Source organism: Lynx canadensis, chromosome A2 (assembly GCF_007474595.2).
Source record: "Lynx canadensis isolate LIC74 chromosome A2, mLynCan4.pri.v2, whole genome shotgun sequence".
In the NCBI taxonomy this organism is placed as follows: Eukaryota; Metazoa; Chordata; class Mammalia; order Carnivora; family Felidae; genus Lynx; species Lynx canadensis.
Window position 1 is genome coordinate 51,460,063 of NC_044304.2, and position 26,193 is coordinate 51,486,255.

Below are 26,193 nucleotides of genomic sequence, written 5' to 3' on the forward strand. Positions count from 1 at the left end.
TGTGAGCAGGGGAGGGGCAGAGAGAGGGAGACTTAGACTCTGAAGCAGGCTCCAGGCTCTGAGCTGTCAGTACAGAGCCCAACGCGGGGGCTCGAACGCCCACGAACTGTGAGATCATGACTTGTGCCAAAGTCAGATGCTTAACCGACTGAGCCACCTAGGCGCCCTGCTGCTTTGTTCTACAGCACCTGAGGCACTGAAAGGAAAAGTGATTTGCTCAAGGTCATACAAGTAGAAAGTAGCATGTGAGCAGTGTGATTTAAATGCCCGTGTCCCTAACCACCGCACACACCGCTATCCCCAAGCCTTTCAGACCACTTGTGCTCATGGAAGGGTTCAGGGACAGTTTGCCAAATGATGGAAGGACTCAGCCAGTGGATGACTTCCCCGGGGGGTGGGGGTGGTGGGAGGGCCACTGCATACATCCATGTGTCCATTCTCACCACCCCTTCCTGGGGGCCTGGCCTCCCTTCTGCTCTCCTGTGAGCTGAAGGTCCCAAATCCATGAAATCTCAGTTCATCGATGCTGTTCCTGAAGCCAGAGTCAGCGTTGGCTGGGAGGAGCGTGCCTGGGGTTTTGTACAGAGCTGTATTTGAGTCCCACCTCTCCCTTTCTAGCAGGAGAATTACATAGCTTCTCTGTACCTCGGCTTCTTCATCTAAAAAAGTGGGCACAATAGTGAAAGCCTATGGCATCATGTTGTAGTAAGGAATCAAATACCTCAATGTTGCTACCATGTGAGCATTTATTAAATGTCAGTTAATATTAACAGCATTCTGGGCACCCCAGATAGGTTGAAGCTGGGAAAATAATTCTGGCACAGGAAGTCTGAATTGTTAATTGTAGCTAAAGATAAAAACAAGCAAAAACAAGTGCAGAACTTTGAGCAGCAGTTAGAGATAAGGGGAAATGGTCCTAAAGCAAATGTGGAAGTGGTTGATGGCCAGAGGAAAGAGTGATAGTAAAAGAGGGAAATTCTAGGGGACTGCTGGTCCAGATGGAGAAGGTGATGGGGGTTGCAGTTTCTTCTGGTATTCCTTACCTGGCCTACTGTAGAAACCAGTCTTATCTGGAGAGGCCTTTGCACTGTTCAATCTCTTAAATGGCCCTCGGGAGCACATGTGCCCCCACAAGGGGAGATGATAAACACAATCTACAGACAGAAAGGGGAAGCCAGTGGTCTATCTTTGCCCAAACTAAAAATAATCATTAATTTCATCAGTGACCCAAACCTTGTCTTCTCTTGGGGAAACCCTAAGGTTCCATCGGGCCCCAGATTTCAACATGACTGATTATCTTGTTGGGGTGGAAAATATGGAGGTGGTGGCGGGGGAGGACAGAGATGGGTGGTGGCAAAGGTGCCCTTCTGTGTGGGAAACGCTGGCCCAGGAACTTCTGGTGCCCCGCTGAGTTGTAACCCAGGGACGGGGCTCTGGCTCCTCCCCACACCCCCCAACCCTGGACGGCTGGGGAAGGATGCCGAACCTATTGAAGCTTCATGGCTGTGAAAGTGGCAGGACCAGGATCCAGCCCAGGCCAGCTGCCCCGGAACCCATGAGGTAACCCGTCTGTGCCGGCTGCCTTGTGGGTGGAAAGGAAAGGGGGAAGAGACATGGAGGAGGAAAGTATGTGAGTAGCTCATTAAACAGATTCAGAGACAAGGGCTTTAGTAGCTTGAAATACTGTCACAAAGCCTTAGCTGTAGGAGAGGCCACTGGGTTCTCAGTCAGCATCTCTTATCCTGCACGTATTTTTACCATGTTTGGTACTCCCCATGTGCCAGAGACGGAGCTTGTGCTCTGTAACTGTCATCTCGTTTATTTAGTCTGGATGAGAACTCTACAAGGAATGGGCTTTTATTGCTCTTTTTACATTTTATTTATTTATTAAAAAAAATTTTTTTAGTGTTTATTTATTTTTGAGACAGGGAGAGACAGCATGAACGGGGGAGGGTCAGAGAGAGAGGGAGACACAGAATCCGAAGCAGGCTCCGGGCTCCGAGCTGTCAGCACAGAGCCCAACGCGGGGCTCAAACTCACGGACCGCGAGATTATGACCTGAGCCGAAGTCGGACACTTCACCGACTGAGCCACTTTTCTTTTTACATTTGAAAAAGCCCAAAGAAATGAAGCACAAGTCACCCAAGTGCAAATCTTACTAAGGAAGGAGCCGGGACTTGAGCCCATTTCTCTCTGACGCCAACAAAGCAGACGGGGAAGCTGTAGAGGCCACTCCACTGCCAGCCACAGGGCCAGATGCAGAAAACCCCCAATCAGATATAGCACCACTCCGACATTCTGTCCTCATGCCTTCAGTGACACAACTCAGAAGGACAAGATTCAGGGTATTCTTCTTAGGGAAGCAGACATGCCAGAAAGATTTCTGTAGGATTTTTTTTTTTTTTTTTTCCAGTAAATGTTTGGCACATGGAAGGTTAGTGATTTGGAAACGACCTGTGTGAAGATGAGTGTCTTCCCGGACCCAGTGCTTCCCCCATGCATTTACAAAGCAAGGGCTGGCTGTTCTCTGATTTGTCCACCTTGTGGTGTTGGCTCACATCCCATTCCGTTTTCCCTACAAACCACAGGGATAAATAGCCACTCCTCCAACTAGTAGCCCTCAGATGTCACCAGGTCAGACCTCAGTGATCACCCTCCCAACCCAAGAGGCCTAGTACAGCCTTCAGGTGAACCCCAGGCATCAAGCCAGACCAGAAGGTCATGGTTTATCTGAGGCCAGTACTGGCCCGGGAGTCACCGGGCAAAGGGACAGGAAGAGGGACCATGTGTGCAGTGAGAGCCCCTGTCGTGAGGCGAGCTCTGGGCTGGGGACAGGACAGAATTTGAGGGAAGAACCGGGAGGGAAATGGAGTGGCCTGGAGCAGCCTAGAGCAGCGGTCCCCCAGGGTGTGGAGCCTGGCTCCCCAGTGGTACCAGAGAGCATGCGTGTTAGAAAAGATGTATATCTCATGCACAAAAAACGAGGGGTTTCAAAGCTAAATACATAATAATATGTGAATTAAAGGGGATTGAAAGAACAACATCAAGTAACTCACAGGGGAGGCGGCACAGAGACATGGCCAACAGTTAAGAGATGGATGAACATGACCACAGTCTGGGGACACAGGCCAAGGGTACTGAGCCGAGGCCAAGAGCAGGCAGGGGCATGGGTAGAGGCAGTGGTGCAGGGAGTCTTACTCCAAGGCAGGGTCCCTGGGCCTGCCAGCAGAGGCCTACATTGGACTAGGTCACCTGAGAAGCAGGAAGATTTTCACCAGACAGGGACGTCTGGATGGCTCAGTCTGTTAAGTGACTGACTCTTGATTTTTTTTAAAGACATTTTTTTTTTTTCAACGTTTATTTATTTTTGGGACAGAGAGAGACAGAGCATGAACGGGGGAGGGGCAGAGAGAGAGGGAGACACAGAATCGGAAACAGGCTCCAGGCTCTGAGCCATCAGCCCAGAGCCTGACACGGGGCTTGAACCCACGGACCGCGAGATCGTGACCTGGCTGAAGTCGGACGCTTAACCGACTGCGCCACCCAGGCGCCCCGACTGACTCTTGATTTTAGCCCAGGTCATGATCTCACGGTTCGGAGATCGAGCCCCATGTTGGGCTCTACTTGGGATCCTCTCTCCCTCTCTCTTTGCTCCTCCCCCACTGTGTGTGCACTTTCTCTCTCTCTCTCTCTCTCTCTCAAAATAAATAAATAAACATTAAAAAAAGAGAAAGATTTTCACAGGACAAATGCCTGAGAGAAAATGGGGAAGGTAGGTGCTGGGCAAGGCTGGGAGAGACTTGGGGCCCAAGGGAAGGAGAGAGGGTGGGAAGTTTGGGTGGGAGTGTCTAAGGCAGGCCTACCTGGTGTCTTTAGGGAGATCAGGACCCTGGGTCTCCCCTTAATCTCCCCTCCACACTCATTCACTGGGGGGAGCAGCCCATGGGAAGCACAAGGGAATGTGGGGGATTGATTTGAGAGGGCGGTAGGTCTCTTGGTCAGCTGCCTAGAAGTAGCAGCTGGTCTAGAACAGCGGCCCCAGGGAGAGAGGCTTAGGATGCACCTCCTCTTGGGCCTTGTGGGGATAAAAGATCCTCAGCTTGCATTATGTGAGCTTTGTTTTATCAGCTGCCTGGGTTAATAGTTTAGCAAGTCTGATATTAGTTTCAGCATGGTGCCCTTTTCAGTCTTCTGAATTAAATTTTTTTTACGGTCAAAGTTCCAGATTAATCACTCATTTCCTGATGTTGTAAACCAGAAATACCTGAAGCAAATGGATTGGGCCAGCAACCCTGGGGTCAAGGCCAGGTTCCCTTGGAGGGCTGGCCCCAGGTTACTCAGAGACCATCCTAGCCATGGGGCCGCTGGGTATTTCCACATGGGGACATCTGAAGCTCCTCGCTTCTGGCTGAGGACTGCTTCTGCGTTGATCAGCCACCGCAGCCCATCTCATGTCTAGCTTGCACCTGCTCTAGTTCATCCGACTCCAGACTGCTTTGTTAGTGTTCAGGTTAATCTTTTGGCGGAGGCTGGTGGGGAAATGTCACCTCTTTAACCTGGCTTTTACTGGACCCCAAACTACACTTCAAGACTTCTCTCTCCTGAATCTTCTTCATTTACTAAGCGGTGAAGAACATGGACTCCAGAGTCATGACTGTGTGCCCCTGGAAAGGTTGCTTAACCTCTCTCTGCCTCAGTTTCACCGTCTGTAAAGAGGAGATGGTAATGGTCCTTATCTCCTAGGACTGTCTTGAGGTTTAGATGACGTGACAGTATTCACTAGTTAAGTGTGCCTGGAATATTTTCTGCATGCCTGTGCTTCCCTGCTGTCATACCTCCACTCAGCCAGTCTCACTCCCTCAATGCCTTCTGACCTCATAAGCACTTTTCGAAAACATTTCCCCATCTTTCAAGGTCAAATGCTCCTTCCTCTGTGAAACCTTCCTTGGCCTCCCAAACTGCTTTGGTGGCCTCTCCTGCCTCTGCCCTTGGGAGGCTGGTTATTGACATGACTGCTACAATGGAGTTTACTGGAAGGAGGGCTTCCTAGCTAATCACCTCTGTGTCCTTCACTATTCCTTGTGTGGGAGGTGGAGCGGAGTAGGGCTTGGAAGTCACACGGATCTCCGTTGGAAGCCTGGCTCTGCCACTTAATTGGCTGTGTGCCCCTGAACACGTAGCCACCTCCTGCGCCTCCATTTCTCCACCCATCAACTGGGAATCACATAGAACCAACCCTGGGGCTGTGGTAGAGCTTCACTGAGGTAACTTGTAAGGAATGTGTGGGCTGGCCCCTGGGGGTGTCAGAAAGTAGCAGTTGTCATTTGGGACACAAAGTGTTTGTGGAGTGAATGAGAACCTGGTTTGGTGTGGGAACTGGTTGAGGACCCCTCCTGTCTTCCTCCTTTCCAGGGCCTGCTCCAGCCCGAGCCAACCTCCTGCCTCCTTCCGAAGATGCCCTTCATTCCTTAAAAACCAACATTCCTGTTTCATCTGATTCAAAGGTAAATCTTCCTCACCCCCAGGTGCTACCTCCCCAGCTTGTGGCTCTCACTCAAAAACCCAATGTATAGGGGTGCCTAGGTGGCTCAGGTCATGATCTCAAGGCTTGTGGGTTCGAGCCTCACTTTGGGCTCTGTGCTGACAGCTCAGAGTCTGGAGCCTGCTTTGGATTCTGTGTCTCCCTCTGTCTCTGCTCCTCCCCCACTCACACTCTATCTCTCTCTCTCCTTCAAAAATAAACAAACATTACAAAAAAATTTTTTAAAAGGGAATGTATTGGGGTGCCTGGCTGGTTCAGTGTGTTGAGTGTGCAGCTCTTGATCTCAGGGTAGTAAGTTCAAGCCTTATGTTGGCTGTAGAGATGACGTAAATAAACTTAAAAAAAAAAAAAAAAAAAGCAATGTATTTACTTCCTTGGACCAGTCTAGGCTCTAGTGGTTAGGGGGATGGGGAGAAAGGAGACTCGTGGAATTGCTCCAAGCTTCTAAGATTCTACATGCAGGCTGTTAGTGCAGCTGGGTCCTGGGGGTTGGGGGTGACTGAAGAGGGTTCATTTCAGTGAATACATGTTTGTTTTTTTTTTTTTATTTTTTTTAACGTCTATTTATTTTTGAGACAGGGAGAGACAGAGCATGAACGGGGGAGGGGCAGAGAGAGAGGGAGACACAGAATCTGAAACAGGCTTCAGGCTCTGAGCTGTCAGCACAGAGGCCGACGCGGGGCTTGAACTCACGGACCTCGAGATCATGACCTGAGCCGAAGCCGGATGCCTAACCGACTGAGCCACCCAGGCGCCCCAGTGAATACATGTTTTTAATGAGCTTTTCCATTATTTGTGTTTAAATGAGGGCTGATACATGGCATCTTTTTCCCTTCACAATATGTAAGTAATGTTACATTTATACTAAGTCATTTGCTTACAAACCACCTCTCTTCTAACCTTTTTTTCAGCCCAGTATATGTCTGAGTTACCCTGAATATTCAGTGTCTTGGGTCCAGGGCCACGTATGACTTTTGTGGGTGTTTAGGCACTTTTGCCTTCCTAGGCCTTTTCTTTCCTTTGTTAAAAAAAAATAAAATAAAAAGTTTTTTTTAATGTTTATTTATTTTTGAGAGAGACAGACAGACAGAGAGTGAGTGGGGGAGGGGCAGAGAGCGTGGGAGACACAGAATCTGAAGCGGGCGTGGGAGACACAGAATCTGAAGCGGGCTCCAGGCTCTGAGCTGTCGGCACAGAGCCGGTCGTGGGGCTTGAGCTCACAAACCGCGAGATCATGACCTGAGCAGAAGTTAGACGCTAACCGACTGAGCTACCCAGGCGCCCCTAAAGATTGTATTTTAAAATTGCATCGGCACAAAGATGAACACAATCCAAACTGGATTAAAAATTAAAAACATTTTCTTTGACTCTAAAAGTTCATTTTTGTTCTTCTGACTTTAAAATAAATCAAAACATTTTGGTGGGCCTCTACAGCTGTCCTGGGCAGGGTGCCTGGCGGAGAAGCCAGTGCTTTGTGGGTCTGGTTAATGAAGCTCTTCCATAAAGAAGATGGGCACTGAAGCATGTGTTTTTAAATAATAATTTTCAAAGATAGTGTAATAATTGGGAGAATGATCATGGTATAATGTTAAATGAAAACACCAGAAATCAAAACTAGGAGTATGGCATGCTCCCAATTTAAAAAATAAATCTGTACATCTACTTTATAAGAACTATCTTCAACATTAAGAGCAGTTCAGTGGATAATGGGATCATGGATGATTTTTTTCCCTTCCAGTTTTCTAAAACTGTAAGAGCAGATACAGCTTTAAAAAAAAGTTAACTTTCTGTGCATCTATTTTTTTAAAAGTTTTATTTGTTTTTGAGAGAGAGACACACACACACCTATAAATAACTACTACTGTGTTCGCATTTTGATATATTTTCTTTAATCTTTTCTGTATTCATATATGTGTGTGAATAAACACATTTAATAAATATAAATTTATTTATATTGAGCACGAGCTCAGCCATTGATCAGCTGTGTGACCTCATCTCAGCTCTCTGACCTCCTTGGTCAGAGAGAGAGGGAGACACAGAATCGGAAACAGGCTCCAGGCTCTGAGCCATCAGCCCAGAGCCTGACGCGGGGCTCGAACTCCCGGACCGCGAGATCGTGACCTGGCTGAAGTCGGACGCTTAACCGACTGCGCCACCCAGGCGCCCCGGTTCTCACCTTTGTAAACTGGGGAAAAAATAAAAACCCCCAATCATGTGCCAGGGACAATAATATTTTCTTTTTTTTTTTTTTTAATTTTTTTTCAACGTTTATTTATTTTTGGGACAGAGAGAGACAGAGCATGAATGGGGGAGGGGCAGAGAGAGAGGGAGACACAGAATCGGAAACAGGCTCCAGGCTCTGAGCCATCAGCCCAGAGCCCGACGCGGGGCTCGAACTCACAGACCGCGAGATCATGACCTGGCTGAAGTCGGACGCTTAACCGACTGAGCCACCCAGGTGCCCCAATATTTTCCACATTAATTCCATATTAAATTCCATCTCTCCTCTCTGCATTCCTAGGACTTCAGCGTCTCCATTCCTAAGCAGGAAACACTTTTGAGTCTGGCTGAAGACAGTCTTTTCTGGAGTGAGGCAGACGTGGTCCAGGCAACTGATAACTTCAACCAAAGCCACAAAATCAGTGAGGGGACCTTTGCCGACATCTACAAAGGGCAAAGGCATGGCACGCCATTGGTCTTCAAGAAGCTCAGAGAGGCGAGTGCTTCTTTGTTTCTAGTAAGGGGTGGAGCCTGTATGGGTGAGGCTGAATTTTCATGTTTCATTGTCTTTTCCCACAGGTGGCCTACTCAGGTCCGGGATCTATCGAAAAATTCTTCCAGGCAGAGGTACAAGTTTGTCATAGGTAAGCCCCCCCTTTGGAAATACCTTGTTTAATAATGATGACAGCTAACCCTTATATAGTGCTTTCTGTGTGCCAGGCATGTCTTAAGTATTACACATCTAAAAATTCACTTAATCCTCACGAGAACCTTGTAATGGAGCTGCTGTTATCAGCATTATTTTACACAGGGGCAAATTGAGGCCCAGGGAGATTAAGTGTCTTATTCAAGATTCCACAGCTAGTAAATGGCTGCATAGTCCGTGCTTTTTCTATGTAGCAACTATATGCATAGATTAGACTTATCACACAACCTTGGTTCACTTGGTCCAGCTCGTTCCTTCCATTTTTTGAGATGGGCAGAAACTGACGGTTTCTAACTCCAATGGCAAATCCATCTTAAAACTGTATCGCTCCAGAGCAAGAATTGGCAAACGATGACTGATGGGCTAGATCTGGCCGTGCCTGTGTTTGTCTGGTCTGATTGCTAAGAATGGGTTCTCCATTTTCGAATGGTTGAACAAAAGAAAAAGAAGAATATGTCATGGCACATGAAAAGTACATGAAATTGAGATTTTGGTGTCCATAATAAAGTTGTACTGGGACACAGCCACACTTACCTATTTCTGTATTCTCTGTGGCTGTTTTTGTATGATAGAGTACAGCTGAGTAATTGCGACAGAGACCATATGGCCTATAAAGTCTAAAATATTTACTATCTAGCCTTTTACAGAGATATTTTGCTGACCTCTACTCTTGAACAATAAAGGCCTTCAAAAGTCATCCTGAAACCTGCTCCTTTTACAGATGGGAAACTGAGGCTGAGAAGTGAAGTGAGCCTGCCTGTCACAGAGCTGGGTGGGGATTGGGAAAGAAAAGGGGAAGGACCTAGGAAGACTCATTCTGGCTCTGCCGTCACTGATGAATTTAACAAATGCGTATTGGGCACCTGTCATGCTCTGGACGCCAGCTGTCATTCAACCTTGGCAAGTCACTGTCGGGGTTTCCTCTGCCAATGTGTAGCCTTGGGCGAGTAATGCATGATTACTGGAGAGTATCTTAAGAAATAAGGAAAATCAGGGGCACCTGGCTGGCTTAGTTGGTAGAGCACACGACTCTTAATCTCAGGGTTGTGAGTTCAAGCCCCACGTTGGGTGCAGAGCCTACTTAAAGGAAAGAAAAAAAGAAAATCAGAGATAAGGAAACAGAAATCACCTGTTTTCCATAGCACCTGTAAATAACTACTGTGTTCACATTTTGATATATTTTCTTTAATCTTTTCTGTACTCATATATGTGTGTGAATAAACACATTTAATAAATATAAAATATTTAATAAATAAATACAAACATTTAATAAAAGATGAAAGTATAATTCCCCTTCCCATTTTGGCAAAGTGCCTTTCTTGAGTTGGCAGATACTCCTTCACTGAGTGGGCAAATGAGTTGTCAAGGCCCTTTTTGGCTCTAGAGAGTACAGTTGTGAAGAATACACAGCCGCTGCCTTGGGGAAGTTTAGGGTCTGGAAGGGACTGAGTGTAAATGACTCTCATTAGTGTGAAACGTGCAGTAGCATGGCCTGGGGAAGTGGGGGAGGGCAGAGGGATTGGATAGGAGGGCATTACAATAGTCCTGTGGAGTATCCATCAGGGCCTAACTCAAGGCAGAGGAGGGAGGAATGAAGGGGACAGTTGGAAAGCTATTTATGATGGTGAATGCTGACTAATTAGATAGGGAGGTAGGAGGGTTTCCACGAAACTGGATGGATAGTGGTGCCCTTTGCTGAGATAATAACCGTGGGCATGGAAGCAGGTTTGGGACTTGTTGAGTCTAGACTGCTAATCTGCAGCATCGGAATGCAATTAGACATTCAGGTCTGGACCTTAGGGACGGGCTGAAATGAGAGACGTTGGGACATTCCTGATACAGGTGGGAGATCCCTGTAGACACAGCTTATCAAACAAGATGATGAACTGGGGATACTTACGCTTCAGAGGAAGGCAAAGGAGAAGGGTCTTAGGGAAAAAGGCCATGAAAGAACAGTCAGAGAGGTAGGAAGAGGGTCAGGAGGGAATAGTGACTCAGAACCCAGCAGAAGAGGATTTCAGGAAGAATCTAGTCCTGGGAGTCAAACAGACCTGCGGTCTGATCCTGGCTTCACTGCTTGCTGGTTGTGACTATGAGCCAGTTCCTTAACCTCTCAGCCTCTGTTTCCAGAAGATGGGGTGGTTAAGATGTTATGTGCTACCAAGCAGTGAGGCAGGATAAGCTTGAGCTCCTTGACTTCAAGCTTGTTGAAGGCAGGCAGTTTTCATCTCTCTACCCTGATACTCAACCCTCAGGGGTCACAGCATTTGGTACCTGGGAAGCCACTGGTGGCCTCTGAGGGGTAGAGGGGGCAGAAGAGGGGTGGGAGGTGAGGAAGTGGAGCAGTCTTTGGTAATCTTTCTGTCTGACTCCTCATCTCTGCACTAATTCCTGATTTCAGATGCTGCCACCCCAACGTCTTACCTTTGCTGGGCTTCTGCACCGGAAACCAGTTTTACAGCTTGATCTACCCATATATGGCAAATGGTTCTTTACAGGACAGACTCCAGGGTCAGGTAAGGGGCTGGATCATGGTCAGAGAACAGGACCAGGTAGCATCTAGGTAGGGACTCAAGGTTTAAGGACTTCCAGATGGGAGAGGGGCCATCCAGAGAGAATTTAGGTTGGGGTAGATAAGATCTGGCTAAACATCTTCAGATAAAAGCCTGTACAAATTATTTGACAAGAGGCATTTCATTTAAGTCAAGAGCAAGACAAAGGTATCCCATAGCACTCATTTTATTTAACATTGTTCTGGGGGTGCTAGTCAATGCAATAGGACAAGAAAAATAATTAAGAGATACAGAGTATGGGAGAAGAGGAAGCAGATTTTTATTTGCTGAGAATGCTATTCTGTTTTTTTTGAAAGCTTCCAAGATTATTCAAAAAATTTTAGAAAACTATATAAGATTAAATAAGAAAATATTAATTTATATGAGAAAATAAAAATTTAGCCACTTTGCTTATTAATAAAAATGCAAAAATCAACAGTATTAGCCAACAGCACACCTATGCAACTTACAATAGCATCTCAGGTATAGCACTCTGTTCTTTTTTTTTTTTTATTTTATTTTTTATTTTTTAACATTTACATCCAAGTTAGTTAGCATATAGTGAAACAATGATTTCAGGAGTTGATTCCTTAATGCCCCTTACCCATTTAGCCCATCCCCCTTCCCACAACCCCTCTAGCAACCCTCAGTTTGTTCTCCATATTTTTTAGTCTGTTTTGTCCCCCTCCCTGTTTTTATATTATTTTTGTTTCCCTTCCCTTATGTTCATCTGTTTTGTCTCTTAAAGTCCTCATATGAGTGAAGTCATATGATTTCTGTCTTTCTCTGACTGACTCATTTCACTTAGCATAATACCCTCCAGTTCCATCCACATAGTTGCAAATGGCAAGATTTCAGAGAATACTATTCTATTATATATTTGCTTCCATATTTATGGACTATCTCTGGAAAGATACAAAAAAACTGGTGTCTTGGCTACCTCTGAGGAAGTGAGCTAGGTAGCTGGGGCATGGGACAGGGGGAGAAACTTTTACTACATACCCTTTGTGCCTTTCACATATTATGTGAGCATCATACCTACTAAAATTATAGTTTTAACAACAAACAAACCTCCTTCCCGTCAAATCTTCAAATAGGGGGAAATTTTATTCCACAGGAGATTACTGCTTTCCTTAACAGAGACCAGACAAAGCAGTTATTTGTGATATAATAATGATCATTAGCTTTATTGTGCTCTTGCTGTGTTCAAGACACCGTGATAAAGGCTTCTCCTTCAGGCCTTGCCACAACCCAAGAGGTATCTCCCATTTTCTAAAAGAGGAGTCTTTGGGGCTCCTGGGTGGCTCAGTCAGCTGAGTGTCTGACTTCAGCTCAGTTTGTGATCTCATGGTTTGTGAGTTCAAGCCCTGCATTGGGCTTGTTGCTACAGCACAGAGCTTGCTTTGGATCTTCTGTCCTCTCTCTCTCAGCAACCCCCTTCTCTCTCTCTCTCTCTCTCTCTCTCTCTCTCTCTCTCTCAAAAACAAATAAACCTTGAAGAAATTGAAAAGAGGAGTCTCTGGCATAGAGAGGCAAAGTGTCTTGCCCAGAGGAACAAAGCTGACAAGTGTCAGAGCCGGAATTTAAACAGGGTTCATGTGGCTCTAAACTTCAGAGGTTTTGAGGAGAAAGGCCAAGTAAGTAAGCAAGGCCAGTTCTTACAGGATGTGGGACCCAAGACGAGACTTGAAAAATAAGTAGTGACTTAGCCTGGACTTCCAGTCTTAGAACAACTGTGGCAGTGCCTGGGGATGGTGGGGGCTTTAGCTCACCCCACAATCCCCATCAGCCCTTGTGAGGTCTCCCCAAATACACATAAAGTTGGTGTAAGGCCCATATGCTTGGTGAGCTAACACAAGCTCCCTAGCTCCTCTCCCAGCCATCCCCTCCTAGAGGAAAATTCCAGAGTTTACCACTCTATAGTCATGATAAAAATAGCTGTAGTTTATTGAGCACCCACTGTGTGGCAGACACTATGCTAGGGGCATACCATATATTCCTACACCATATCCTCCTTTGAATCCTTAGAGCAATCCCAAAGCATAGGGGTTTAACATTTAATAACATTTCCATTTTATAACTGAAGAAACCGAGGCTCAGAGACGTTGAGTGTCTTTTCCAAAGTCACACAGCTAATGCGTGTCTGAGCTGGGATTTACATCTGGATCTTCTCATGTTAAAGCTGGTACCCTGCCAGTATTCCATGCTGGCCAAACCCTGTTGCAGAGGAAGTGAAGGTCTGGAGGAGAGACAGGAGCTCGTTGGGACTTTAAAAAGTAACAGGCATAGGGGCGTCTGGGTGGCTCAGTCAGTTAAGCATCTGACTTTGGCTCAGGTCACGGTCTCACAGTTTGCGAGTTCGAGCCCCGCGTCGGGCTCTGTGCTGACAGCTCATAGCCTGGAGCCTGCTTCGGATTCTGTGTCTTTCTCTCTCTCTATCCCTCCCCGACTAGTGCTCTGTCTCTCAAAAATAAATAAATGTATATAAAAAATAAAAAGACACAGGTGTGACTCTCCTCTTTTTTCCTTTACTTAGGGTGGCTCGGACCCCCTCCTCTGGCCCCAGCGTGCCAGCATCTGCTCTGGGCTGCTTCATGCTGTGGAGCACCTGCACAGCCTGGAGATCATCCACGGCAATATCAAGAGGTGAGAGAGGTGGGCCGCACCCTGCTGACCACCTGTGCTGCGGGACAAGACAGCACACGTTCTTGTGTCCCTTCCTCTCCCCCCCCACCTCTTTTCTCCGTGGCTCTCTCTCCCCATCTCACCTCCCTTGGGTCTCTTCTGTCTTTCTTTGTTACTGTCTCAAAAATCAGCGTCTGCTGTCCTCACGAACTACCCGTCTGTCACCCCGTCTTTTTGAGCTGGTGTTTTCCCAGCGAGCACCTCACATGCCGATGTATTTTACTTCCAACCCAGTAGCTGGTCTGGACCTGATCCTTGAGCTTTGGGTGGAGCCCCCTGGGATTTTGAGCTTTTCACTCAGGGTCTTCTTGGAGAACTGTCCCCTGCTTGTGTATCTGTTGGCAAGAGCAACTCGTGTCAGGGAATCTTCCTGAAGGGTAGGTGTGCAACCCAGTATCTCATGCTCCCAAGAACACGAGAGACCAGTCTGGGGGCTGGAAGCATGGGGAGAGATTCCAGAAGACACCGGAAAATCTGGCAAAACTGACCTCAAAACCATAGAACTCATGCTTCCTCAAAGTTCTGTGTTTGGCAAGTGGGATCCCTGTCCTCTTTTTTTGTCCCTGATTTTTGTTTGATTGCATAAACAATTGTAATAGCGAGAAAGGAAATGAAAGGGTGAGAGGTCATTCTGGATCTGGCACCCTGACTCACACCTGGCCTCCATTTCTTCAGCCCTTGCCCTCACAGAAGTCTTAGCCTTAAGGGAGTACTGTTACTTACTTGGTTACCAGTTCACATTTTCTTTTTTACCCCTTTATTTAAACAAGGCAGATATTTCCCTTTATTGCTTGTCATCCTTTTTTTTAAAATTTCTAATGTTTATTTTTGAGAGACAGAGAGACAGAGTGTGAGTGGAGGAGGGGCAGAGAGAGAGGGAGACACAGAATCCGAAGCAGGCTCCAGGCTCTGAGCTGCCAGCACAGGACCCAACGTGGGACTTGAACCCATAGACTGTGAGATCATGACCTGAACCGAAATGGAATTGGACACTTAACCAACTGAGCCACCCAGGCGCCCCTACATTTCACCATTTTTAGTGACTTTTTAGTTTTCTGTTGAAGGATTTACCCATAATTTACTTAACCACTCCTAATAGTGGATATTAGAATTGATGTCTCTTTTGTAAACAACTATTTAGGGTTAATTTCATAATTTTCACACATGTAACTTAGTTTTTTTCTTGTTTGTTGTTTGTTTTTTCCTTTGAAGTACTTTCTGAGAATGTTTACTTCCACAGATTAGATGACTAGGCTCAAGAATGTTTCTTATTGCTTCCCCTATTCCCCATGATCTGGGCAGGACTAGTCACAAAGGATGGTGGCCTTCAGACTTGAGTCAGTTGGGCCAGAACTTGGGGTCGGAACAATTTTGGAAGGGACCAAGCCCTCATAGGCTATCGGCTTGGCAAACTGAGGTTGATGAGGGTTTGACATCTGTGGGGGTCAGGAAGGCCACACCTCTTTGGCTACACCAATGGCATGCCTGGGGCAGCACAACTAATCTTAGCTCTGTCTTCATTTCCTGGTGGGAGTGGGTTCCCACTCCCTGCCCTTATCAAGACTGGCTCAGAAAATCCAGATTGAGGGTCTTTTTTTTTTTTTTTTTTTTTTTAGTTTGTTTATTTATTTATTGTGTGTGTGTGTGTGTGTGTGTGTGTGTGTGTGTAAGAGAGAGAGAGAGAGAGAGAGAGAGGGAGAGAGAGAATCGAAAGCAGGCTCCGCACTGTCAGCGCAGAGCCCAACACGGGGCTCAAACTCAAGAACCATGAGATCATGACCTGAGCTGAAATCAAGAGTTGGATGCTTAACCAACTGAGCCACCCAGGCACCCCCAGATTGAGTGTCTTAAGTGACCCTTAACTTGTAGGGGCCAATGCTGCTTACTGCAAAGTTGTTTTCCAAAAGGGTCTCCTTGGCAACCTCTTCTTTCCAGCTCAAACTGAGAAAGTTCTGTCTGCTTTCTTTTCCACAGCTCCAATGTTTTGCTAGACCAAAACTTCACCTCCAAGCTGGCTCACCCAATGGCTCACCTGTGTCCTGACAACAAAAGGTCAAGATATACCATGATGAAGACTCACCTTTTCCAGGCCTCTGCTGCATATCTGCCAGAGGATTTCATCAGGGTGGGACAGCTGACAAAGCGAGTGGACATCTTCAGCTGTGGAATAGTAAGAGCTTCCTTCTGTGCTTGGACTTTGGCCTGTACCTATTTGTTCTCCCCACAGCTCCTTTGTAAGCATAAGATATAATAGTAGTCCATAGATATATTCCATCAAAGTACAGTAGGGGTTGGCAAACTATGGCCCCCAGGCCAAAACTGGCCCAGGGCATATTTTGTACCACCTATAACTAAGAAAAGCTTTTACATTTATAAAAGATTTAATAACAATAATAATAAGTGAGAGAGACTTGGTTTGTGGCCCACAAAGCCTAAAGTATTTACTGTCTAGCCTGTTACAGAAAGTTTGCCGACCCTCAAAGTACAGCTACTCATGAGTGTCCAGCTTCTAGTAGGCTCCTTAGTGCCCTGATTCCCAGCCAGCCAGCCATCTAACGGTCCAACCAGTTGTCTGTTCATCTTTGTCCATCCATCTGTCCAACCATCTGTTCACTTAGTCATCCAGTATCCATCCGTTCAACAGCCACCCACCGATTTAGTATCCACCTCTGCTTCTACCCTCCCTCCTCACCACTGCCACCGTCCTGTCCTATCATCACTGCGTGCTGGGCACTCTGAATATAAATGTAACTAAAACGTAGTCCTTCCCCCAGGAGCTCATGGTCTGACTATAACAGCCTCCAAAGTATTTCCGTGGAACATCCTTGCATCTCTGTAGGTTGGATGTGTTTTAAGGCTTTTATGGCCAAATAGATATGAGAAATGCTGGGTTAAGTAAAGTCCAGCACATTTCTTTATCACAAAATTAATCAGAGACTTCAATATGGTTATGAGCCTTTATTTTTTTATTTTTATTTTTTTTTAATATATGAAATTTATTGTCAAATTGGTTTCCATACAACAACACCCAGTGCTCATCCCAAAAGGTGCCCTCCTCAATACCCATCACCCACCCTCCCCTCCCTCCCACCCCCCATCAACCCTCAGTTTGTTCTCAGTTTTTAACAGTCTCTTATGTTTTGGCTCTCTCCCACTCTAACCTCTTTTTTTTTTTTTTTTTCCTTCCCTTCCCCCATGGGTTTCTGTTAAGTTTCTTAGGATCCACATAAGAGTGAAACCATATGGTATCTGTCTTTCTCTGTATGGCTTATTTCACTTAGCATCACACTCTCCAGTTCCATCCATGTTGCTACAAAGGGCCATATTTCATTCTTTCTCATTGCCACGTAGTATTCCATTGTGTATATAAACCACAATTTCTTTATCCATTCATCAGTTATGAGCCTTTAATTTAATTGGGAATTCACCACAGCTGGGCAAGTGGTATACAGCATTTCCCAAGTTTATTTGACCGTGGAACCTTGTTTCCTCGGTATCTTTCAGCACCAGTGTCCCATGGAGCCCCATCTGGGAAATGCTGGCTGAGAAAAAAAAAAGTGACAGTCTCTGATTGACCTTTGCCAAGAGCAAACACTTGCCTCTCAGACCTTGCCCTCTCTCTTCCTCTCTAGCCTCGAACTTTGAGCTTCCTCTCTCTGACCCCAGTCTCTTATCTGTCCACCTCTTGCACTAGTGCCTTCCCCAAGCCACCTTCTGCTCTTAGCCTGACCTCCATATGTCAGATTCTGCTTCCTTCTGTCTCATATTGGCTCTTCTGGTTTCCTTGACCCCATCAGGGGTCAGTGGCTCAGTGATGCTTAGTGGGGCTAGGCCAGGCTCCTGCTCATCTTAAGAACCAGCAGGACTAAACCCTGAGGCTACTGGGCAATACAGTGCAGAGCTTAAGGGCAGAGGTTTGAGTCCCAGCTTAGTTATTTTCAGCTTTGTGACCTTGGCTAGGTCACCTGTAACTCTGGGCCTGTTTTGTCCTCTGTAAAATGGAATAATGATAGGTATGGAGACTAATAAGATAATATATATAAACTAGTTAGCACGGTACCCTGCACATGTCAAGATTATTATTATTGTAGTGGTAGTTATTATTCCTACCCTTATACGCTCACTCTTGATTTCTGTTTATCCTTGAAATAAAAAAAAATTTTTTAATGTTTATTTACTTTTGAGAGAGAGCATGTGCTCGAGCTGGAGAGGGGCAGAGAGAGGGAGACGCAGAATCTGAAGCAGGCTCCAGGCTCTGAGCTGTCAGCACAGAGCCCTATGTGGGGCCCTAACCCATGAACAGAGAGATCATGACCTGAGCCAAAGTCGGATTCTTAACTGACCAGCCACCCAGGCACCCCTACCCTTGAATTTTTAACTCAGCTCTTGATGTAACAATTTTTTTTTCATTCATTCATGCATTCATTCATTCAGTGTCCACTGACTCCCTTCACTCTTTTTCTGTGCCCTGCCACTGACACTATGATTTTGAACTCTGGTTCCTCCTGTTAGGAACACTGCATTTCTCAGTGTTTTTGTTTGTCTGTTTGTTTGTTTGGTGAACACTGAATGATCTCCATAAAAGGTTCAGCACAGAGCCTGTCTGTACTAGGGGCAGAGGGAATGTCTATTTATTCATTTCCCCTCGTCCTTCCCTCTCTTCCTGGCAGGAGCTGGTTGGGAATCCCATTTCAATTTGTTCCCATCCACTTGCTACGGGGTGCCCTCTGCTGCCCCCTCCTGGCCCCTGCCAGTCTGTAATTAATCCTGCAGGTCTGTCCTCTGGATGCCAGCTCAGATTTTAGGCACTTGCCTGAAGATCACCTAAGTGATTAAGGAAGAGAGTCAGGGGCACCTGGGTGGCTCAGTTGGTTAAGCGTACAACTTTGGCTCAGATCGTGATCTCTTGGCTTGTAAGTTTGAGCCCTGCATTGGGCTCTGTGCTGACAGCACAGAGCCTGCTTGGGATTCTCTCTCTCTCTCCCTTTCTCTCTGCTCCTCCTCAGCTTGTGCATGCACACTCTCTCTTTCTCAAAATAAATAAACTTAAAAAAAAAATGAAGAGAGTCAGAATTTAAATCCAGGCAGTCCTGTCTGATCGTACACCCCTTAACCACTATGCTCTTATGTCTGCTGAGAATTTCTTTTCAAAGCAGGTGTTCCCTATAATAAGACACATATCATGGTTTGTCAAAGCTGTGGTGTCTTATACTGGTGCAGGGGTGTGCTCCTTCTGTGCATGGGTGAATTAATGAACAAATAATGTTAATAAAGGCCGAGGAAGAAACATGCTACAGATACTGCTGAGACGTGCTGTGTAGAATAGACATATATACCCAGACTCCTCCTTTTCCTGAGACTGATGTAGCAATGCCTACTTACCACTTCGGATGGGTTTTTTAGTGAAATGATCTTTAAAATATAGTGTGTGGGCCCCTGGGTGGCTCAGTAGGTTAAGCATCAGACTTTTGATTTCGGCTTAGGTCATGATCTCACAGTTCATGAGATCGAGCCCTGTGTCAGGCTCAGCGCTGACACCATGGAGCCTGCTTAAGAGTCTCTCTCTGCCCTTCCCCCACTCATGCTTGCTCTCTTTTTCTCTCTCAAAATAAATAAATAAACTTAAAAAATAGACTTAAAAATAGTATGTGTACATATATGTATATAGATATGTGAGTATAAGTATGTGTATACACATATTTATATATATAGTATGCATATATAAATATACATATTATATATTTATGTGGATATACATATGCATATAAAACTCATGGTAATACACACATATTTGCTTTCCATCATTCCTGACTTGCTATTTATTCAAACCTTCTACTAGCAGCTGGGTGTTGTGTTTAGTTGGAGGAGGTGTTTAGTGATACTCTGATGTTCCAGATTTGGGGCAAGTGTCTGTCCTGGCAAATGGCAGAGCCAGGCCTGGAGCTCAGCTTTTGTTTCTGAGAAGAATCGTCTCTCTTGGTGAGAATCTGCTGTCTGAACTTCTACATGAGTGTCTGAACCATGCTAACTGCATGTTCTCTCCAGGTGTTAGCTGAGGTCCTCACCGGCATCCCTGCAATGGATAATGACCGAAGCCCAGTTTACCTGGTAAGGGAACCAGTCACTTCTGGCTCACAGCTAGCAGGGGAGGGATCCGGAGGGCAGAGACCTCTACTGTACCCATTTTACAGCTGGTTATGAGGCCTCAGTCTAGGGTTTGATCTGCAAAGTAACCTTAACTTCTCTCCTACTTACCAGCCAGCCAAGAATTTATTTTTTGTGATAAGAGAACTCAGAATGTTTAGGGGAAACCCATTTCTTCTCTCCACACATCCAGCAATCAAATTGAATTTGTTTTCAAGTTGGTAAAAGTGAATTTCAGCCCTCTTAAATGGGTTTATATAATAAAAACAATAATTTCCATTTTGAGGGTTCAAAGAATTAGCATTCCTGTGTATATACATACAGTGTAATTTCAAAAATATAACAGCACAGCCAGACTCTGTGTTTGGCACCTTACATATATTATCTTTCTAAGTCATCTCAAAACCGCCACGAGATTGCTAGGGTCATTGCATTCACCCACACTTGAGAAAAGCAGGCTCTGAGGTTTGCCTGAGATCTCAGCTTTACTAAGTGTCAGAGCTGGACTTCCACGTCAGGTCTTTCTGGACCACAGATCCTGAGTTCTTAACCCCGACACTTGGCTGACTGTTTAATTTTCATGACAGTGCAACCATATGAATTCAAGATTATTATCATCCCCATTTTTCTGATGAGAAAACTAAGGCCAAGGTGAAGAGATTTGTCTCATGCCCCCCAGTGAGATCTGAGGTAGAACTGGGATTTGAACCCATGTTTTCTGCAGAGTTCCAAATCCTTTTCATCAGTTTGAGAGGGGAGCACCTTTCCTGACTTGATGGTGAAGCCATGAGAGCAGTTGGTTTTTTGTGGCTGGGCCCCAAAAGCATCCCCTGGGCCCTGGGGTGGGGGGCTGAAGGCCTTCCTACACACAGGAAGCCATGAGTTCTCCCTTTGCTGATCCCCCCAAGCTCTGCCACTTTTGGGCCACCGAGCCCCAGATACTGCACAGAAGTAGGTTTCAGATTTGATGTGGGGCAATTTGAGGTGGTTTCTCCTATTCTGACAGTTTTCTTTTCTTTTCTTTTCTTTTCTTTTCTTTTCTTTTCTTTTCTTTTCTTTTCTTTTCCTTTCTTTCTTTTCTTTTTTTCTTTCTGCATTTTATTTATCTTTTTATTTTTTAATTTACATCCAAGTTAGTTAGCATATGGGGCAATAATGATTTTAGGAGTAGATGCCAGTGATTCATCCCCTATGTAAAACAACCATTGCTCACCCCAACAAGTGTCTTCCTTAATATCCCTTACCCATTTAGCCCATCCCCCCTCCCACAGCCCCTCCAGCAGCCCTCAGTTTGTTCTGTGTATTTAAGAGTCTCTTATGTTTTGTCCCCCTCCTTGTTTTTATATTATTTTTGCTTCCCTTCCCTTATGTTCATCTGTTTTATATCTTAAATTCCTCATATGAGTGAAGTCATATGATATTTGTCTTTCTCTGACTAATTTTGCTTAGCATAATACCCCCCCCAGTTCCATCCACGTAGTCGCAAACGGCAAGAGTTCATTCTTTTTGATAGCCGGGTAATACTCCATTGCATATATATGTACCACATCTTCTTTATCCATTCACCCATCAATGGACATTTGGACTATTTCCATACTTTGGCTATTCTGACAGTTTTCGTGAAGTGAATTCCCTAGCAGTCCTCTGGGTCTCCCTGGATGAATGTCACAGGAGAAGGAGCTTGTTTAGACATTTATGTAAAATTTTCTGGAAGGCATTTTTTGTTAATGGTTTCTAAAAATGTGGAGGAAGGGACGCCTGCTGGCTCGCTCAGTACAGCATGAGACTCTTGATATTGGGGTCATGAGTTCAAGCTCTATGTTGGGCATAGAGTTTACTTTATAAAAATGTGGAGGGTATAATTTTTTAAAAATCTTAATTAAAAAAAATTAAGATTGCACATGTATTTAAGATTTGGGTCAGAGATGAAAGCTGGTAACACCTAGTGTGGTCCACGGTAGGAGGAAGCTGGCCTTTCCTTCACCCTCGGGGGAGTGTTTCTGGCCACAGTGTTTTCGGAGGTCATTAGGTGGTTTCCATCAAAATTTAAAATGGGCGTGCCTTCTGATGCAGCAATTTCACTTGTACATAGGGACACACACATACAAGGGAGGAAAGACAGATGGACAAGAACGTTGATTGTAGCATTATTTATGTTAGGAAAGAGCTGCAAACAGGTGGTTAAAGAAATGACAGTGTAATCACATACCGTGGAAATTCCATGAAGTTATTCATAAATAAGTTCATGAACATAAGTTTATAAATATTTATAAGTAATGAGGACAAAGTGTATAATGTGATAAATTTTGACATATGTATATATCTGCAAAATCATCACCAAGCCAAGCTCATGACTGTGCCTACTACCTCAGAAGTTACCTCTTCCCCTTTGTAATCCTCCCTGCCCATCCCTCCCAGCCCCTGCCATCCCCCACAGCCATTGATCTGCTTTTTGTCACTGTACAAGGCTCCATTTTCTGAACTTTCATACAAAATAAATCAGAGAGAGAGTACTCTTGTTGTCTGGATTTTTCCACTCAGCATGGCTATTCTGAGATACATCCATGTTCTTTGTGTCAGTGGTTCGTTTCTTTTTGCTGAGTAATGTTCCTTTGCAGACATGTGCCACTGTTTGTCCCATCACCTGTTGATGGACATGTGGGGTGTTTCCAGTTTTTGATCGTTACACATACAGCTGCTAGGTACTGTTGTGTGTGGGTCTCACTGTGGACATGTGCATTCATTTCTGTTCAGGTATAATTCACACTTGTGAGGCGTATAGAATGGTGTACGTCTTAGAAAATGTAGACATTTATGTAACCAACACCACCACAATCAAGATATGGAGTATTTCCATCATTCCAGAAAATTCCCTTGTGCAGTTTTACAGTCAATGCCTTCTCCCCACTTCCAGCCCCTGGCAACTACTGATCTAATTTCTGACCGCATAGTTCTTTTTTGGAATATCAGATAAATGGAATCATAGAGTGTGTACCTGTTTGTTTCTGGCTTCTTCCACTTAGTGTGGTGCTTTTGAGATTCATCCACGCTATTTTGTATACTAGTCGTTCATTCCTTTTCTTGCTGAGGAATATTCCAATGTATGGATGTATGACCATTTGTTTAACACCAGTTGTTGGACGTTTGGGCCACTTCCAGGTTTTGGCACTTCCAAATAAAGCTAACATAAACATCTTATAAAAAAAAATAATAAGAGGGGTGCCTGGGTGGCTCAGTCAGTTAAGTGTCCAACTTTGGCTCAGGTCATGATCTCTGTTTGTGAGTTTGAGCCCCGAGTCGGGCTCTGTGTTGACAACTCAGAGCCTGGAGCCTGCTTTGGATTCTGTCTCCTTCTCTCTCTGCCCCTCCCCACTTGTGCTCTCTCTGTCTCTCAAAAATAAATAAATGAAAAAAAATTTTTTTTTAAATAATGAGAAAGACACATATGTTCTGACAGGAAAATATCTCCAAGTGAAAAAAGCAAGTTCAGAATACCTTTATAGTTTAATCCCATCTTTGGCAATAAGTAGATGAATGAATAAAAAAAACTTGTAGCTTACATTTTCTTATTTGCAAACTGGGATAGATAATAGTACCTACTTAAGGGGCTTTAGTGAAGGTTGAGTAATATGTACCTAAAACAGTACCAAAAACAGTGACTTAGAGTGGCGCCTGGGTGGCTCAATCAGTTGAGTGTCCCACTCTTGATTTCAGCTCAGGTTGGGGGATCATGCCCTGGTGACAGGGTCTGTGCTGAGCGTAGAGCCTGATTAATATTTTCTCTCTTTCTGCCTTTCTCTCTCTTTCTTCCCCCCCCCCAAAAAAAAATTAAAAGAAATTAAAAAGTTAAAAAAAATACCAGTGACTAAAATATAGTAAGCACTATATGAGTTAACTATTAACTATGATTACCGCTATTTTAATAACTCTTAAGTGGTTGCTTGCCACTATAATAATTATTACATATAACTAATATGTAACAAAAGTAATTATACCTATAGACTTCTGTAGCAGAAGGTCTAGGATAATAGAATCCAAACCACTAGCAGGTGTTACCTTTGGCAAGTGAAATTGAAGGGATAATCTGCATATTTGGTTCCAAAAACCCAACCGCGCCTCTCTCCCCCACTTCTCTGGCCTCAGGCATGGCCACTTCTTGAAAGCCCCTTTTGTTATGGAGAATTTCGAAGATGCACAAAAGTAAAGAGAAGAGTATAAGGAATCTCCATGGATCCATCCCGTCAGTTATCATTATCACGCTTTTCTTATTTCTTTTGAACCCAAAAAACGTGTGTGTGTGTGTGTGTGTGTGTGTGTGTGTGTGTGTGTGTTAAAGCATAGCCTAAGGGCACCTGGGTGTCTCAGTTGGTTAAGTTGGTTGATTTCAGCTCAGCTCATGATCTCACGGTTGGTCATGGATGAGATCTAGCCCCTGAGTCAGGCTCCGCGCTGTGGGTGGAGCCTGCTTAAGATTCACTCTCCCTCTCCACCTGCTCCTCCCCCTCCTCTCTCAAAAAAGAAAGAAAGAAAGCATAGCCCACGTATTATATTATGCCACCCATAAAATACAGTTTTCTTAATTCCTTAATATCATTTAACGCCCATTCCATATTTAAATTTCCCAAGTTGTCTCCAAAATTGCTTTTTAAAGTTGGTTTGTTTGAAACTGATACACACAAGGTCCACATGTTGCCTTTAATTATGTTTCTTGAAACCCTTCTTTTTTTTCTTAAAGTTCTTTAATTTAGATAATCTCTACACCCCATGCAGGGCTCAAACTCATGACCCCAAAATCAAGAGTTCATGCTCTTCTGAGTCAGCCAGACTCCCCCTTGAAACTCTTCTAGTCTCCAACTGCACCCTTCCCCACTTTTTCTTTCCACATATTGCATTTTTGCATAAAGTGAGTCATTTGTACCGTAGACTGTCTCATGTTCCGGATTTTTATGTCGTTGTGGTGTTATTTCTCTATTCCTCTTATCCTGAGACTTGGTTAGATTCACGCTCAGTGCTGCTTCCTAGATGGTGCTGGGTGCTTTCCACTGCATCACAACACGATGCGCATAGTGGATCCTTCTCCTTCTGGTGCTGAGGTTCATCAGTGGGTCCAGGTGGAGTTGCTGACTCCACTAAGTTCGCTAAGTTTCCCCATCACCGCCCCCCCCTGCTCTTAGCGTCTCTTGATGACTCTTGCCAGATGAGATCCGTGATTTCACGGGGGGAGGGGGGAGTCAAATGGTGAGCTTCTGCCTCTACAATTCTTTCAGGGCAGTCGTTTTGAACAGTTTCTGACTCTGTTTCAGATGGTGGTAACCTCCATATCTGTAAATAACACCTTTCTGATGTTTATTGATGTATCAACTTTAAACACCATGACAACTTCTTAAAATATGTATATATAGTTTGGGGTGCCTGGTTGGCTCAGTCATTTGAGTGGACTTTGGCTCAGGTCATGATCTCATGGTTTCTGAGTACCAGCCCCATGTCAGGCTCTGTGCTGTCAGCTCACAGCCTGCATCCTGCTTCAGATTCTGTGTCTCTCCCTCTCTCTGCCCCTCCCCTGCTCATGCTCTGTCTCTCTCAAGAAAAAATAAGCATGAAAAAAAAATTTAAAAATATATTTTAATATGTATTTATTATTGAGAGACAGAGAGAGAGTGAGAGCACAAGTGGGGCAGGGGCAGAGAGAGGGAGACAGAGGATCTGAAGTGGGCTCTACGCTGACAGCAGAGAGCTCAGTGTGGGGCTTGAATTCACAAACCATGACACCATGACCTGAGCTGAAGTCAGACACTTAACAGACTGAACCACCCAGGCATCCCTATATTTATATTTAAATATATATTCATATTTTATATTATTTACGACATGGAGCTCCATCACTTTTTGCATTTTATATAGCATAAAATATTGTACAATATTTATAGTGCATATAACATTGTATATAACATAAAGTACATTGAAATATTTGCATATATTTACATGAGTAACTACGTAAAATACTACATATTCTATGAAATATAATTACAAATATGTACACATATAACATACTGATTAAAGTATACATTATATATAACAGAATATGTGTGGAAAATTTATATTAAGTGTTTTATTATGTACACAAATAAATATATCACAAATATAAAACATAAATGTAAATGCTTCATATGTTAGTGTAATGTACAACAGATTGTTATATCAATAACAATATGCTATAATGCTGAATGCAATATGCTATATGCTATATGTTATATCAATAAATATACATAATTGTATTACATAGTTCCCTATACTATATTTAATATATTTAATCAATGTATTTAATATATTTGCAACATATTTAC

At 44.4% G+C, this 26,193-nt stretch overlaps 1 protein-coding gene across 3 annotated transcripts in view; it reads left to right on the forward strand.

The window, feature by feature from the left end:
- The window catches only part of IRAK2 (interleukin 1 receptor associated kinase 2), a 63,480-nt gene that overhangs the window by 30,119 nt on the left and 7,168 nt on the right, over nucleotides 1-26,193 (forward strand). For 2 of the 3 annotated variants that reach the window (XM_030307391.1, XM_030307390.1), the window contains exons 4-10: nucleotides 5,413-5,504; nucleotides 8,064-8,258; nucleotides 8,342-8,406; nucleotides 10,870-10,984; nucleotides 13,557-13,666; nucleotides 15,680-15,875; nucleotides 19,751-19,813. In XM_030307391.1, coding sequence (XP_030163251.1) covers nucleotides 5,413-5,504; nucleotides 8,064-8,258; nucleotides 8,342-8,406; nucleotides 10,870-10,984; nucleotides 13,557-13,666; nucleotides 15,680-15,875; nucleotides 19,751-19,813 — 836 coding nt within the window. The remainder of the gene's footprint in view (nucleotides 1-5,412; nucleotides 5,505-8,063; nucleotides 8,259-8,341; nucleotides 8,407-10,869; nucleotides 10,985-13,556; nucleotides 13,667-15,679; nucleotides 15,876-19,750; nucleotides 19,814-26,193) is intronic. The other variant, XM_030307392.1, reaches the window with a different exon arrangement.